Source organism: Phragmites australis, chromosome 14 (genome assembly GCF_958298935.1).
Source record: "Phragmites australis chromosome 14, lpPhrAust1.1, whole genome shotgun sequence".
Lineage (NCBI taxonomy): Eukaryota > Viridiplantae > Streptophyta > Magnoliopsida > Poales > Poaceae > Phragmites > Phragmites australis.
Window position 1 is genome coordinate 11,897,071 of NC_084934.1, and position 16,821 is coordinate 11,913,891.

The window sequence follows — 16,821 nt, forward strand, 5'->3', positions numbered from 1 at the left end:
AATCACTGGCTCCTCCCCACTATTGCGCCGGCCAGCTCCATCCCGAGTTGGGCCTCTGCCCCGCCCGTCCCAAGACCTAACATCGCATGACGCTGCCCGGTGCACTACCGACTCAGCGCGAGATCCAGGCGCCATCCCACTCCTCCGCCTCTAGAGGGTCACCGATCATCGGATCAGGGTCAGTGGATCTACCTCCCGCGTCGGCCACCCCTCCGCCTGCACGACACCTGTCCCCAGCTCGATTCAACGCCATCAGCATCCGTATCCGTTCGGCTCTACTCCACCCAGACAAATCCCGCCGCCAACCCGCGTCGAGTGCCACCCATCGGCTCACTCACTCATCCACTGGTGCGCTCTCTCGCCACCCATCGGCGTGCTCTTCCACCCACCTCCTGATTTGCCCGCCAGCCGCCGAGCTCCTCTGCCGCTCGGGCCCCGCCTCGCCCTGGCTCGCCTGCCTCCTCTTCGATCGGGCCATGCTACTCCTTCAGCCGGCTCAACTTGGCCCCAGCCAGATCCATCCCCAACCTGACCACGCAGTCGAAGCCTGTCCATGAGCATGAGCAGCTGCGAGACCAAGCAGCGCTTCACCTAGCCATGGTTCTCGCGATTAGGCGTGATGGCGTCAATCTTGTCCATGAAGATGATCGATGGCGCCTCCTCTAATACCTTCTGCGGGTTGGCCTCGCTCTCATCGGCCATCTTGGACATGATCTCCAGCATGTGCTGCTACTTAGGGGTCCTGCTACGTGGGCTACTGATGGCAGTTTTGGGCCTACTGATGATTGTGCTGGCCCATGTTTTCAATGGACTGTCAAAACTCATGCTAATGTTTCATCTTAGGTGTTGTGGCATGCGGCTATGCTAGGTTGTGCTATGTGCTGCTTCTTTAGGCTTGAGGTGCTGGTTATTTAGTTTCGGCATAATTTTGTTGGTGCTTGCTGCTTAGCTTCTTTTGCTATGATTAGCTTTTGCATCGCTAGTATCTACAAGTATTTCACTGCTGTCTGCTAGTGTCTTAATCTCGTATTAGCGTCTTTGCAATTCCGATGCGTCCACATCCAAGTTTCAGTCTCTTTTTGAGTTCGTCTATACCGTGTGAGTCCACATATTCCTTTGTCCATTCGTCGATTTCTTTTGTGGTTAGCTAAATTATGTCTTCGTTTAGCTAATCATTTCCCATCGTTATTGATGCAATTATACCATCTAGGTCTTTTCATAGCTTTTGTGACAACTTCTTTTGTTGTCTTGCTACTCATTGTCGCTTTGTTGTGATTCTTGATCAAGGGCATTCTTTGTTATCATCATCACGACTCTACTATTGTGCCCTATTTTGCACTTCTTCAGCTTGATTCCATAGAATTACAAGACTCCACTCCACGACGACTTTGAACAGATAGATTTTGGATGTATCAGTTTTATATTGTCTAAGTTTATTACTTAGTATCACCTCTTTCAAATACAACGCTATTGCATACGCCTTGTAGTTGAGGGTGTGTTAGGAATATAGAGTCCCTATCCATTTTGTATAGGAGGTTATTAAAGTCTTTATCCTGTACTCCCTCATGTACTCTATATATTGCCCAAAAGGCTACAATTGAATACAAGTTGCTATTTTTAACACTAAGCACATTGGTGTTGATGCTTCTTATACTCGTGCACAGGTTTAAAATCAGATGATTGCTCTTCAGTATGTGCCTTCAGAGCTTCAGTTAGCAGACTTCTTCACAAAGGCACAAATAAGTTCAGCATAGTTTCACCTCTCCAAACTAAGTATTGTTAACCTACCATAAGTTCGAGGGGGGTGTTAGATATATGGTTGCCTTGTATAGAGCTGATAGTTTGCCTTGTATTACGTCTAATTAGTTGCCTTGTATAGCCCTGATTATGGCATCCTGTACATGTATATATACAGGCCAAGGCCCTCATGATGAATACAAGTACTATTCATAACAATGTTGAGAGTAAGACCATTCGTACAGATCTTTTTTTTCCTTTCAATGTTAGCAATTACCATGGTTTCAATATGTGAATCTGATTCAGCTTGTTTGAGACATGTGCTCGCATATATGAATCACTGACTTTTCTTTGGTTGAATAAACCACCTTTTCTGCTTTAAAAGGAGCAACTTAAGCAGTGGAGTTTTATTTGAAGCAATGAGGAGATTCTTTTCCCCAATCAGCTCTACTGCTATACTAAAATGAACTCAACATGCATACTGAATGATTCTCACAATATGTACTCTCGTTCATAGTTTTCACCTGTTTCCAGTTCCCACAAAAGTGGAAGCAAAACCTCAACTTCAGATAAAAGTGGATTGGGAAAAAAGTTCCTAAGATATGCTGATATAAAAACCATAATTTTAGTTAAAATGCAGAAGAAGTGTGGCTGTTTTCTAAGCACATCAAGATCATTGTTTTAAATAGCACGCTAGCATATTATGATCTATTTGTTGCATAATCGATCATTCCCATTTTGAACCAATTCCCCAGAACTTGAGATATGCAATGTAACAAATGATCCTAATGCAAGGTAAGCTATTTAACTCCAAAATAGATTGATTAGTTTTTTATTCAAGCAAATATAGTTAAGCGTGTTGTGCCTGCTATATCACTGATATCCACTATCCAGTAAAAAAAACATGCCGCTCAAGTTTTGTTACACTATATTAAAACATTGATAAAGATAAACAAAAGATTAAATGCAAAGGCATACCAGTTAGCACCTGTTTGTCTTGAAACTTTCAAAACCATATATATCCAGCACGCCAATCAGAAGCTTTGAACTTAGATCTTGTCCTATTGAAGTATTGATCTTATTTACAAGCCTGAAGAAATAGAACCATTACAGAAGTGAACTATCTTTTTGTGTAACGGAAGTAATACAACAGACATGAACATGACAATTACATTCCAGATTAATGTGAACTTACCAATCAAACAAACGAGAGTAAACAATTCTGGCCAATGCATCTCTACTAAGAGCTGCTGCTCGTGCATCTAAATTTTTCACAATACTTTCACCACGTGTTACCATAACACGCTTACACAAAGATTCCTCGAGAGCCTTTTTGTCGCACCTGCAGAATGTTGCCAAATGCAGATCATGCCAAATATGACAAACAATATTTTGGAGAAAACACAAGAAAGGACTAATACATGAAAAGCTCAGCAGCTGTCCTAAGATGGAATTGGGATTTGTCATCTTTGGGTACAGAAGAATCTGCTTCGCTCCCTTCTGCAAATTCCACATTGCCCAAATGAAGAATAGCAGCTACAACTCTAAATATTGCATCCTGCATGAAATGCCAACGGAAGTTCTAAGGAAAGATTCTATCTTTCAGATGAATTAAATAAATTTTAACCATACTCTTGCACTTACCTGTTCATCAGAACTGATGCCCACAATGTCCATTGCTCTCCTAGTTGTGATATATTCTGAATAATCATCCATTCTGTCAAGCTTAATGCAACTAGACTGGTTAAGATAGTGAAATGATGTGGCATCTCCCAATTTATATCTCTCACGGTCCTGCCACAGCAACATTTTGAGCACAGATCAAAAGTTATAGACAATACAGATGCAAATAGACAAGTGTCAACCAATAAAACAAAAGGTTATGATAAAGCACAATCTACAATGGTCACAGGAAGAAATAAAGAGTGAAAAGTACAATGTATTACATGTCTTGTGCTTTCCATTAAACATATGAAACTCTTAACAACAGATTTGGTGCATAACAAAAGTACTGAAAATATGGCATATCGGCTACCAAAGTGATAAACCAGTAATGTATAACATGATAATCTCTGACTGCACAGATATATGTAAGAATAGCATGTACAACCAATTCAAAGTTTTCATTTAAAAAAGTTGTCCAGAAAGATATGTGTTATCCGGATAGGCCAGGTTCTTCCGGTGGGTCTGCTTGCCTTTGTAGTCACGCTGCTCATGTTTTGATTAGATCAAGACTGGGGTTGTGCAACATTGGGAGGAGTTCTGTCACTTCGGGTGTGGAGTCACGTCATTACTCGGAAATCCGCCGCCGTCTCAGGGGATTCCATTCAACCTTCTTTATCAACTGACTATGGGGGGTTCGAGGTGGGCACAGGACGCAATACGGATCTTCCTATTGTGGCCTGCGATCCTGCTGGGGATGTTGGTGTCTCTGCCCTCTCAGTCCTTGTAGAAGTCAATTCTTCACCCGTTGAGGGTGGTGGCATGGAGGATTAGATTCCTGTGGTCCTGGCTTCTTCATTGGTTTCAGCTGTTGCTTCGACCCTCCAGGTGGAAGCTCCTGTGGTTGTTGGACCTTCTTTGGCCTTTGCACCGAAGTTTGCTCCAAGCCTTCGTGCGCCCGTTGTTGCAGCTGTTGTGCCTTCTAAGCCTCTTTGTGTGTACTTGAGACAATAGCGCCACACTAAGTGCCGGAGTGACTCAGTTGTTGATCCAATCCCTGTTGTTGCACCTTCCTCACCAAGCGCTTCTGGTTCTACTTCTACTGTGGAGCCTTCTTTTGTTTCATTTAAGGCGTTGCCGAAGCCGCTGCTCGTGTATTCCAGACAACGACGCCGGACTACCGGGCTTGTTGCCCCAGCTATTGGCCCAGTCTCAAATGAAGTTGTCTGGTTGGGGAGTATACTCCAGTAAGTCGGCCTACAATGCATTTTTTTGTTGGTTCAATCAGGTTTGCTCCTTGGAAACGGGTTTAGAAATCTTGGGCGCCGTTGCGTTGCAAGTTCTTCATGTGGCTTGCAATCCTTAATCGTTGTTGGACAGTTGACAAACTGGCTAAACGTGGCCTGCCTCATCCTCCTTCATGCCCATTATGTGATGAAGCTGAATAGTCTATTCAACATTTGCTGGTTTCTTGTGTGGTTGCTAGACAAATTTGGTTCAGCATTTTTCAATGGGTCGGTCTGCAGGTTGTGGCGCCACAGCCGGACATGAAAACTTTCTCAAGCTGGTGGTGTCGAGTGCTGAAACAGATCGATAAGCAGCACAACAATGGACTAAATTCGCTAATCATTTTGTCGCTTGTGAAATTTGGAAATATCGCAATGATTGTGTGTTCAATGGAGCTTCCCCTGATTTGGAAATGGTGGTTTGAGTTATGGCTGAGCAAGGAGCACTTTTGTGTGCTACCAGAGCAAAGGACCTTCAAGTCTTGTTAGTTGGGTATTAGGTTTTATTTCCTAGTGCTTGTTTGGTCGTCTTTATTTTCCTGTGGCATGCCAGCCCTATGTGTTTTAAGTTTTTAAGTGTTTAGGTGTTGTATGTTGTACTTTGTTACTCTTCTTCTTTAATGAAATGACACGCAGCTCTTCTGCTCGTTCGAGAAAAAGATATGTGTTGTATTTAATTTGAAGTAATAGTTTCACAATGCGCTGGTCCCATAAGATACCTTAAATTGATTCCTTTTTACACGGTAATACCATATCATCTACATCATAAAAACTCCCCTAGTAATAGCATGTAGAGAGTTGGCAACAAAGTAATTCCACATATATTAGTTACAAAATATAGTTTAGAATTTGTTTTTGTGGCTGTGTTGACATTGTTACCTCTAGTGGTGCAGCACATAGCATGTAAAAGCAATGATAGTTTCTTTCTGGATCAGATATTTGACAGACACGAGACCTTTCCAGGAGGTAAGTCCTTATGGCAGCTCCTGAGATCTTCCCATTCTGATCAAACTGAATCTCAACAAATTTGCCAAAACGACTGCATAATCAGATAAAGAAGTGTGTAAAGCCATAAACTAAGAGGGAAAATGAAAAGTTGTGTTAAATGAGCAAACACTAACTATTGAAAACAATTAATAACATAGAATCACTGTGTTATTGAAGTTCATTACCTCGAATTATTATTCCTGACTGTTTTTGCATTTCCAAATGCCTCGAGAACAGGATTGGACTGTGTCAATCAAACAGATAGATTGGAAGCATAAGACACTGGTATGACATTAAGATTGATGAAATGTGAATTTGATGTGATCCCACAAAACAATGTTCTTGCTATACAAACAATTCAAGATGCCATCCCATAATCCATGTATCCATTATTTCAGGTTGCTAATATGCTTAAGAGTAAGAAGAGAAATAGAACTAAATAGAGATATCCCTCACCTCCAGTACTTGTTGTTGCACTGACCTTCCTCCAAATTCAGCTTTGCCACCCATAAATGCAAGATATTTCATAAGCATTTTAGTGCTTTCTGTCTTACCAGCTCCACTTTCGCCACTCACTAATATGGCTTGGCTTTTTCCATAATTTATCATAAGCCTGCATGGTCAATATGTCACATGCATGCACCATAATTAATGCACAAATACTCAAAAGCTGTTTTTGTGCTGAAACACACCTATATGCATGGTCTGCAATGGCAAAAGGATGGGGGCTCAACTCGCCAAATTCTGCTCCTTTATAAATTCCCATCATGTGATTGTTATAAAGGTGGGGGAGTCTTTGAAATGGATTGACAGCTATTAATATGTTCCCAGTATAAGTCTGGAAGGACGAACAATTTTAATCCGTTAGATCAGGCCAAAAGATTGTTTAGCACACTAGAGCAGATCATAAAACATAAACAGTTACAGTGTTGCAGAACTCCCAACTGTTCCAATGTAGAAACTAGAAACACTAAACACCGTTAAAATAACATAGGCAATGAAACATAAATACTATACAAACAGGAGGTGTCATTTGAACAAGTAATTCTACTATGACCCTTCAGAACATATGTAAATGCAAGAGTCAGAGCAACCAAGAACTCCAAGTATGCATGAATGAAGTAGCATAAAAAGAAGGGCTGATATGTTGCACAACTCAACTTACATATATTTCATTCATTCCATATCTAGACTTTAAGTTTTGTAGAACTCCTGGTTCATTTAGATAAGCTAGCCTTGTCATATCCTCAACGCCACAGTGCTTCGCTTCTGCATCCTTAGGATAGACACTTGAGAAATTGGTAGTAACCTGTAACCAAAATATGAATTTTTTACCATTACATGTTTGACTTTTCGTTTTTTGCTATTCATCTCCTTCGATAAATTAATTTACTATTAAAAGATATAGCACTATATTCTAGCACTCACGGATTCACAGTTCCAGACTTAAAAATAATTAACCTGAGATAACAAAAAAAAAATTAGGACAAAAGTTCTGCAACAGCCCCAGTATCATGAAACTAAGAACTGACCTTCATCCCAGAAGTGCACTGTATAACTAATTTATCTCCTTGGACCTCCTCCACCAGCCCATCGATCCAAGCCACATCAGCATCCTCAACCCAAACATGAGAACCCACTGTAAACCGGGCTTGGGATGCCTGCAACAGAATATGCATAAGCACATGGATAATGTCAGTTAACCAGTGATTAGGGTAAACTGACTGAAATTAAGGATGAGCGAAACAAAATAGTAACAACTAACATCTCAATTCAAAATCACAACCTCAGGAGCAACATTTACTGACGAAATAATAGTTGAGAAGCTCTTGAATAACAAATCCTTCCATTGTGTTACAACTTACAAGTACAGTATGAAGATCCATAAGTGGTAACAACAAAATACATAACCCAAGTTCATTCACCACAGATAAAATATAAACTAAAAGTGCAAAGAAGTTCACAGAAAGCATTAATAGACATTGTCCCATGATTTAACTGCCCGTCTTTGAACATTGATTCAAGACACCAAACAACAAACAAGTATAAACGTCCTCATTTCCTCAGGTGATATTAGCTCACCAGTATAGCCCATAAGCCATATATCAAGTTCCATCAGACTCGACTTCTCGGTACAAAAAACAAGAGGGGGTCTACCACAGGACAGGATGGAGTTTGAGCCCCAACCTCGCCACAGTGCACAATCACAGCCAGAAGAGAAGGGGGGGAAATAGCAAATAGCTCTCCCGACACACATCCTAGCCACCATTTATCCACGGGCCTCGTCGGTTCAACGACACGTCACCTCGATTCCGAAATGTGTTTATCTAAATTGGACTGACATCACAACAACTCAAACTGAACAAGATCACCGGGTTCCGAAACACCCCGACCGAGCCGGCATTTCGGTGCCTCATCAAGCGACCAGTCACCCCAACACGTCATCACAGCGAGCACACGCAACAAGCACAAAATTCGGTCAAACAAAATCACGATCCATACCATTCCGCCCGTGGGCAGTCAGATCGAGGCCGGCGGCGTCGAGGGGCGAAGAAGCGGCTCCGCTGGCGCGATCGCGGCCGCCGCCGCCCTCCCGCCGCCGCAAGGAGGGGGTTGGCACCGGGTGGCCGACCCGCGAGACCTAGGCAGGATCGGTGCCGCCGCCGTCGGAGGCTGAGGCCGCGAGATCGCGACGTGGAGCGGCGCTAGTGGATTCGGACCTGTGTTTCGTGGTTGTTTGTTTGATTTTTTGTTTCTTCCGGAGAGGAAGGCGACTAGCGACTAGCGCCTTAGCGAGGCTGCAGACTGCAGCGAGGAGGCCGAGGACCGAGTCGACGGGGAGAAGTTGGGGACGAGTGGGAACTGAGCGATTAAACAAAAGCGAGAGGAAACCCGCGCGCTGCTGCGGCTCGGCGGTCAGTCTCAGCACCGCGACGGCGGCTGCTGGGTCTCAACGGCAAAGAAGGCCACAAGGGTAGTTGGAGTCGGCTCTTTTTTTCCCCTCGCACGGCTCCTAACTTTTTACCTCATATTTTGCGTTTTCAGATTAGAAGTCTATTTATTTTAGTTTTGATTATAACAATCCAGTATAATATGTAGAATTTATAGGAGCTTATTTCTATTAAATGGTATATTATAAGATTTTATTGTGCAACTTGGTTTATAGATTATGAGTAAAAAACAAATAGAATTTAAGATTTTCAAGAGTTAGTCTCTGACAATAATTCTGAGGTGTCCTAGTTGATAGGCGTGTGAACATTGCTTATGATATATGTGTGTTTGTGATAAATTCAAAAACACGGGATTATCCAGATTCAGGCCTTCTGAAGGATAACAGCCCTACGTCTTATGTATTTTGTTATAAGTATTTGTGAACTGGTTACAGATAAGTCTCTCCTAATGTTAGATATGGTCTCTTTATATACAAGAGAAGGAGAACTTACAAGTGGGTTTTTTTTCGTTGACCCATACCTAGCTAGATATACTTTTCTCATACAATCATCACGCAGAGCGTGCGTGCTACACCTTACGTCGGTGGTACTGTGGGGCCCGTCTCATCCTCTTAGACGTCTCCACTCTTACCTTACCTCAGTAGCCCTACATGTCCCCTCAACGTGCGCCGCAAGCTCATCTGTCAAACCGTTCCATCCCAGCTTTCTGTGGGTCCGCCTGCAAACTCGTCCATTTACTTGGTCGTTCTGCAAACCCCACTATGTAGCAAGTAGTGCTATGGGATGAGGCCCTTCCCATCTACTTCAGTCACGACTTTATTCGATGTAGGAGGTGTCTAAAGAAGAAAAATAGTTGAATAGATATCAATAAATATGATTAGACAAGTTAGTTATGGACGTCCTGCGATCAGCAAAGGATGGTCGCGGGATCACATTATATTGCAAGTAGGCTGTTCATGCAAACCTCGCGCTGGTCGTGCGAGTAGACCTAGTCGCGTAATGGGCTAGCGTTCAGGAAATATCCTCCATCGGTCAACATATCCCTCATGGGGCCGGTTAGCCAATATGTCCCCTTACTCAATACTTCGTAGCCCCTAAGTTTTCCTGTGGTTGTGGCCAGGTCTGGTCGCACCACTTGGGCCTCCAGGGAACATACTCCACCTAGACAGGGGTCGTCGATGCCGTTAGCTTTCAGAGTTTGACTCTAAACTTCATGTCATGTGGGAGATTAAGCATCCTAAGAAAAAGAGAGAGAAACATTGATTGATGTCAGGCCCGTGTGACTTTTGATTCCCTATGCGTGCCCTTTTGAATTTCGAGTGGTTCAGATGCCACACCGATTGAGGTTTGTCAGTACTTCCAAGAGTGAGGTGCCATGACGAGATGTGTATAAAAAACTAAGGTGTTGGTGTCCAGACGTAGTTACGCATGTATGGTTTTGATTGGGAAGCAGCCATGAGCCCCCTGGGTAATAAATGATATGATTGGGGACATTTCCCACGGTGGTTCCACCTTCCACCCTAGGCACAAATCAATGGTCGGCCAGGCTATAAAAGCATGAGTTTACCCAGCCAGCCACCTATCGATGCTTTTTGCAAGGCAAGAAGGCAACTCTTCTTGTTGATCATAGTGTCCTCCTCTCATTCTTCGTCGGGAAGATCGATGATTTTGGAGGATTTGGCAAGGGCTGAATCGCCTCTGACACCAGCTTTGCTTGTTGTGGTGCCCACGGGGGCAGACAATCTCAAGGTCCTGCTCACAGGGTTTGAGGCAACCCCTATCGTACTTCCCTCACTACAGAGAGGGTCTCCCCCTACCGCTTTCGCTCGACCTCCGGCCTGAGTGGTTGCCTTGGTCGATGTTATCAACATCTCCAACGACGAAGAGGAGATCGATTGGGACCTTCTGAAGGAGGAGACCAACGAAGAGGAGAAGGCGGAGGAGGAGGAGGAGTAGAAGGAGGGTTAGCCGTGGAGTAGAAGGAGGGTCAGGAACTCTAGCAGGATCTTCGCGTTGGGCACCCTCTCTGGCCCCTACGCAGGCCGTCGTTCGATTCCCGGGGCAACCAACTGTCGCCCCAAGGAACAGTATAAGAGGTTCCTCAACTCGTTCAATAGCAAGTAGACGTCCATATACTTCTGAATTCTTAGAGGTGATGGATCTTTACGATTTGCAAGAGTTAGGCAGAACCTTTCCGTCAACGTGGCTCTAGACACTCGAGTCGAGAGGGAAAGAATAAGCATGTAATAGGATAGTTAGCCTAGTTGAATGTAATTGACCTGTCTGTAACCTATCTTTTCCATGAATGAAAATGTTTTGGCCCTTTCTAATAGCCTCGTTGATGGCTGAAAGCCATACGCGAGCCCTGCGGGTTTTGGACCGTCTGGTCCGAACCATTGTTCTGAGTTTTCAGAGAGTTTTCCCTATGCTGTCGCGACGAGTAGGCTCTGATTGTTCTACCCTACTCGTTAGTTAGGCTTTCGAAGCACGGGATAACCCTTAGCACGACAAGTTCCTTGGCGGCGACTAGTGCCCGACCTGAGTGGGGACTTGTGGCCTTGTGGTCGTGATCCCGAGCCGCTCGTACCTTTGACATTGTGCGAGCAGAGACCAACACAGTTCAAGAACCCTCGGCCGTCTAGTCATTTTAACTTCTTGGTTGTCAGGCCCCGTAGTGGCTATCGAGCGTTATCGCGTGTTGTGGTCGGAGAGCTAATTTAGCGGGAGTCTGTTGTTGGTCGTGAAATCCTGTAGAACAGAGAGTCTGGTCTTTTAAACTTTAAAAACTTACAAATTATATTCCACGCTCGTCCGGAAGGTTCTGGAAAATAGAGAAATATGCCCATCTCCGAGCAATCCTACACATAGAACTTGCGCAGCAGGGCAATATTTCAGGAGTTATGTAATTCATAACTGTCCTCCATGGCTAGCTTGACCGCACCAGGTTAGGTGACATTAACCACTTTGTAGGGCCCTTCGCACTTAGAGGAGAGTTTATTTCGACCGGTCTTATTCTGAATTTGTCTAAGGACGAGGTCACCTACGACTAGTATCTACTCCCGCACCTTGTAGTTGTGATAGGATTTGAGGCTTTGCTTATATCGAGAAGCTCGAATTAGAGCACGCTCGTGGAACTCTTCAATCAAATTTACATCATCCTCTCGTTGCGCCAGCTGGTTATCGTTCGAGTAGTTGGCCACTCGGGGTGATTGAAATGCGATCTTGGAGGAAAGCATTACCTCTGCACCAAAAATAAGGAAGAAAGAGGTTTCGGTCGTAGCCCTACTAAGAGTCGTTCGCAGGGACCAGATTACTGTGGGTAATTCGTCTATCCAGCGTCTAGAATACTTTAAAGCCGATCAAAGACCCGAGTTTTGATCCCTTGTAGTATCATCCCATTTGCCCCTTCGACCTATCTGTTTCTCTGTGGGTGTGCCATCGATGCATAGCAAACTTTGGTCCCGATCTCTTCGCAGTAATCCTAGAAAGCACTACTGACGAACTGATTCCTGTTTTTCGTAATTATGCGATTTGGACTGCCAAACCGCACTAGCAGCCCCCGTATGAATGCAATTACTGTTACGGCAGTGATCTTCCTAATGAGCTCGATCTCTATCCACTTGGTGAATTTGTCGATTGCCACGAAAAGGAATTCAAAATCACCCAGGGCTTTAGGAAACGGTCCCACGATATCGAGACCTCAGACAGCGAAAGGCCAAGAGAGTGATATAATTTGCAGTGTTTGGGCTGGTAGGTTGGTATGTCGGCCATGGTACTGACATGACTCATATCATTTCACCATCTCACAAGCATCCTAGAGAGCAGTGGGCCAATAAAATCCTTACCAGAACACTTTTTCGACCAGAACGTGGTACAAAGCGTGGCTACAACATATTACTCTGTGGATATCAGAGAGCATTGTGCTCCTCTCTTCCTGAGTGATGCATTTCAACAAAACGCCATTGCTCCCCTAGCGGTAAAGGAGTCCCTCTACCAGGGAGTATCTGCAGGCTTGCCGTGAGATCTTTTCTGCTAATGTATCATCATCAGAGATTGCTCGATTTTAAAGGTAGTCTGAGATCTGATCCATCTAGGTCATACCCGAATCGAGCAAGGCGACCACATGATGGCCACCTGAGGTCGATAACACTGAAGGAGGCATTGCCTCCAAAGGTATTGCCTCTGGTGCTCCGTTTTCAAGTGGAGCATCTTCTTCACCTTGGCCCGAGACCACGTTGGATGGTCGTGTGAGTTTTTCTTCAAAGATTCTGACTGGAACAAGTTTGCGAGAAGAAGCTAGACATGCCAGCTCATTGGCTAGGAAGTTGATTCAAAATTAAAAAAAAACATCGCTCCAGTCTTCGCACTTCAGCAAGGCATGCCACCATTGTCAGATCAGAGCACTGAAACTCCTTATGCACTTGGTTAACAACCAATAGCGAGTCCCCTATCGCTAATAGGCATTTAATCCCAAGTGCGGAGGCTGCTCACATTCCAGACAAGAGGCCCTCGTATTCCGCAATATTGTTAGCGGCTTGAAAATATAATTGAACTACGTATCTGAGGAGGTCGCCAGTTGGCTCTGATCTTATCAGAGTTTGCCTCTATTTCTCGATTGGAGATGAGGAACCCGAGCAACTTCCCTGATGGGACTTCAAACGTGCACTTCTCAAGGTCCGGCTTCATACGGTACTTCAGAAGGTTGTTGAACATTTCCTGGAGGTCCGCAACTAGGTCTACTCTTTACGACCATATCATCAACATATGTCTCGATGTTTCTACCAAGCTGTTGTCGAAGAATAAGCTGAATACAATGCTGGTAAGTGACACTGGTGTTTTTTAAATCAAAAGGCATTTTTACATAGCAAAAGACCTTGAAGGGTGTCACAAAAGCAGTCTTCTCCTCATCTTTCCTGTACATGGTAATCTGGTAGTACCCGATCGGGCATCTAAGAAGCTTAGAAGATCACTACCAGCGGTTAAGTCAACAAGCTGGTCGATCCAGGGTAGAGGGAAGAGATCTTTCAGGCACGCCTTGTTGAGGTTAGTGAAGTTGACACATATTCTCCACTTACCAATGTTTTTTCGGACAATGACTGGGTTAGCAAGCCACTCTGGGTACTGTATTTCTTGGATTAAGCCTACTTCCAGGAGCTTGTCAATCTCCTTACGAAGTGCTTCCTTTTGGTCGACTACGAACTGACACGTTTTTGTTTGGCTAGTCGCGCGTGAGGTCGCATTGACAACTTGTACTTGATCAGTCCCTGGGGACTTCAGGCATATTGGATATACTACATGAAAGGACGTTCGTGTTCATCTGGAGGAAAGTGATGAGCGTGAGTTCCTATTTGGGGTCAAGGCTAGCTCCTATCTGGACCGTCCTGGTCGGGTCAGAGTCGTCAAGGCATACTGCCTTGAGCCACTCGTCCTGGCTAGCAGTGACGTAAACCTTTATCGGGCGACCACTAGGCGTAGCATTCTTCAGCTGCGACTGAGAGTTAGCTCGACCATGTCCAAACTCCTCTTGTCGCAGTGCAGGGCCGTCTTTACATTTCTAAAGATGGTGATGGCCCTGATTAGACCAGGGATCTTGATCGCCTGATACGTGTAGTGGGCAACAACCATGAACTGGGTTATCGCTGGTTGCCCTAGGATCACGTTATAAGCGGTCCCAAAGTCCGTTACATCAAATAGGACCTTTTCGGTGCTGAAGTTACTTGGAGAGCCGAAAGTGACAAGTAGCTTGACCTGCCCCAAGGTCTTAGCCGAAGAGCCCAGGGTAATCCCAAAGAAAGGGGGGGAGATGGTTTCAATGCGCTCCTTGGGATTTGTAGGGCGTCCAGCGTGTCAGCGAAGAGGAGGTTGATGGAGCTCCCTCCATCGATCAGTATGCGACCAAGTCAGATGTTCTAAACGGTGGGTTCGACCACAATAGGGTAGCGACCAAGTCACTTGACACTCGTGTGGTGGTCGTCCTGACTGAAGGTAAGTGGTACTTCTGACTACTTCACACGTGGGCTTGGGCCCAGTGTGGTCACCCACACTTCCCAGATGACCGACTTCTATTCCATGTTCGAGGAATATGTAGTGGCGCCCCTAAAGATGTGGTGGACCATGTGATCGACCTGCTGGTACCCCAGTGTCGACTGCTCGGGGTCGGCCCTATCCTCACTATCCTTGTCGCACCTGAATTTACGTGCTCCAAGCTCCTTCTCGATGATGCCCCGCAGGACCTTACACTCGGTCAGGTCGTGGGCATCTGTGTGATGGATTGAGCAGTAGCCACGACTATTCTTACGCTCCTTTTTCTCAAAGCATTGGCGTGGTTGGTCGGTCTGCTCGACCGCCATAACGTTGGATGGTCCTTTCATGCGTTTGTTCTTCTTTTTCTCCTTCCAGCTGACCCCTTTGGAGGAGGCGGGCTGGTCTGAGGTCAGTCACGACATGGCATCAATTTGATGCTCTCGGGACTCGGTGTCCTGTGCGCACTTATCTGCGAGCTCGAAGAGCTCGGTAGTGCTTCGGATTTCCTTGATGGCTAGCTTATTGACCATCTTTTTTGTCTCTGACCCCTCTCTTGAATGCTATGATCATGGGTTCCCCTGTGATCCTTGGAATGGTGTTTCGGCGCTCGGTGAAGTGCCAGATGAAGTCTCGCAATGACTCACCTTGTCATGCCTGACTTGGTACATATCATCCTTGACCCCGAGTCAGGTATAGGTCTCCTAGAAGTTGGCGACAAACTAGTCGCACAGATCCTCCCAGGTGCGAACTGACTCACAGCCTGCATCGTGATGGTGTAGATTAGCAGGAACTCCTTGGGGTTGATCGAGCCATCATACTTTTAGGACTGGTCGAATCTTGTCCGGCCAGCGCACCTCTCACAACCGAGCTCATAGGGCGTTGCACCCCGTTCCGTAACGGGGAGTCACCCGCTGATGGGCGACAGTGCGTGCTCTGGGAGAGAGACGACAGTCACATGGTCCTAGGGATAAGATGGAGAAATATGATACCTCCCTACGTGGGAGAGGCGAGTGGTACGGCTTCTTTCCCTTTTTCTACTCTCACCGGGAGTCGTCCTCCTACTCTCGGATGGCCACCTGGCTTTGGATCACGCTGCGGAGGTCGCGTTGGCGCAAAGAGTCGTGCAGGTCAAACAATTGGCTGTCCCAACACGGCGGGTCTCTCCGAGCACTCCCTATTACCGAGGGAGGACATGATCTTTCCTGTTGTGGGCCCTTACACGAATCTTGGCGATCTTGACCTTCACCAATCCTAGCGACAGATATGGTGTTTGCCGTTGCAGTTTGGTGTTGGGTGGTCTCAACCTAGAGGGCAAGGTCATGCAACCATGACGCTACTGGCAAACCCTCTGGTACTGCTACCGGTAGGTGGCTAAGAAGTATTTGTACGGTCTGTAGATTCTGTGCAGGCGTCATAGCCTCATAGTTGAGTTGTCGAGCGCGAAGTGGCGACATATCGCAAGGGGGAGCCCCCACCATTTGTGTGGCATGATGGCCTTGGTGACGCTGCCGCCAAAGACTGTGCCGTATGCTGCAGCTCCTTCGGGCGACGTTGTGGTGGTTGGGGCTGTGTTAGAGTGTCCCTGTGTCACACAGGTCTGGTTCCTCTCTGGGCGCATGGCCTAGGGATCATCATCGAAACCCGGAACACGGGAGCCTCCGTTGCCCTCTCGTTGCATGAACTGTCATGCAAACTTCCCATTGAGCCTCGGAGCCTTCGGACTCCGATTTGGTGTCCCATACTTGGAGCACATTGGGCTCATCTGGGTCATATCATATGACGAACACCTCGTGGTGATCGGGGTCCTCGAAACGGGACTCAGCGGTTGTCGTGGATCCGGCCATGTATGGCCCAATTTAATCTCCAACACTTACCAAAACGCAAAAATGTGCCACCTACCTGGCGCTTCAACTGTTGAGGGTTAGTTCCTGATATTGATTCTAGAGTGTACCGGTTGATGGACACGTGAACAATGCTTATTGTGTGCGTGTGTTTGTGATGAACTCAAGAACACAAGGGTTATCCAGGTTCAGGCCTCCCAAAGGATAACAACCCTACGTCCGTGTATTTTGTTATCAATGTTTGTGAACTAGTTACAGATGAGTCTCTCCTAATACTAGATTTGTTCTCCTCTTTATATACAAAAGAAGGAGAACTTATAAGTGGGCCATTTT

The 16,821-nt window shown here is 45.6% G+C and overlaps 1 protein-coding gene across 3 annotated transcripts in view; it reads right to left on the bottom strand.

Annotated features, from left to right (window-relative positions):
* The window catches only part of LOC133890169 (myosin-6-like), a 50,373-nt gene extending 41,719 nt beyond the window's left edge, over nt 1-8,654 (bottom strand). Inside the window, exons 1-11 of one of the 3 annotated variants that reach the window (XM_062330625.1) lie at nt 8,175-8,648; nt 7,205-7,333; nt 6,838-6,981; nt 6,365-6,510; nt 6,129-6,285; nt 5,858-5,916; nt 5,565-5,724; nt 3,382-3,531; nt 3,159-3,295; nt 2,933-3,079; nt 2,726-2,827 (exon numbers count right to left, since the gene is read on the bottom strand). In XM_062330625.1, coding sequence (XP_062186609.1) covers nt 2,726-2,827; nt 2,933-3,079; nt 3,159-3,295; nt 3,382-3,531; nt 5,565-5,724; nt 5,858-5,916; nt 6,129-6,285; nt 6,365-6,510; nt 6,838-6,981; nt 7,205-7,333; nt 8,175-8,177 — 1,334 coding nt within the window. In that variant the 5' untranslated portion in view covers nt 8,178-8,648. Of the gene's footprint in view, nt 1-2,725; nt 2,828-2,932; nt 3,080-3,158; nt 3,296-3,381; nt 3,532-5,564; nt 5,725-5,857; nt 5,917-6,128; nt 6,286-6,364; nt 6,511-6,837; nt 6,982-7,100; nt 7,134-7,204; nt 7,335-8,174 lie in introns of those variants that run through there. The other 2 variants (XM_062330626.1, XM_062330627.1) reach the window with 2 other exon arrangements.
* Between the last annotated feature and the right edge of the window lie 8,167 nt (nt 8,655-16,821).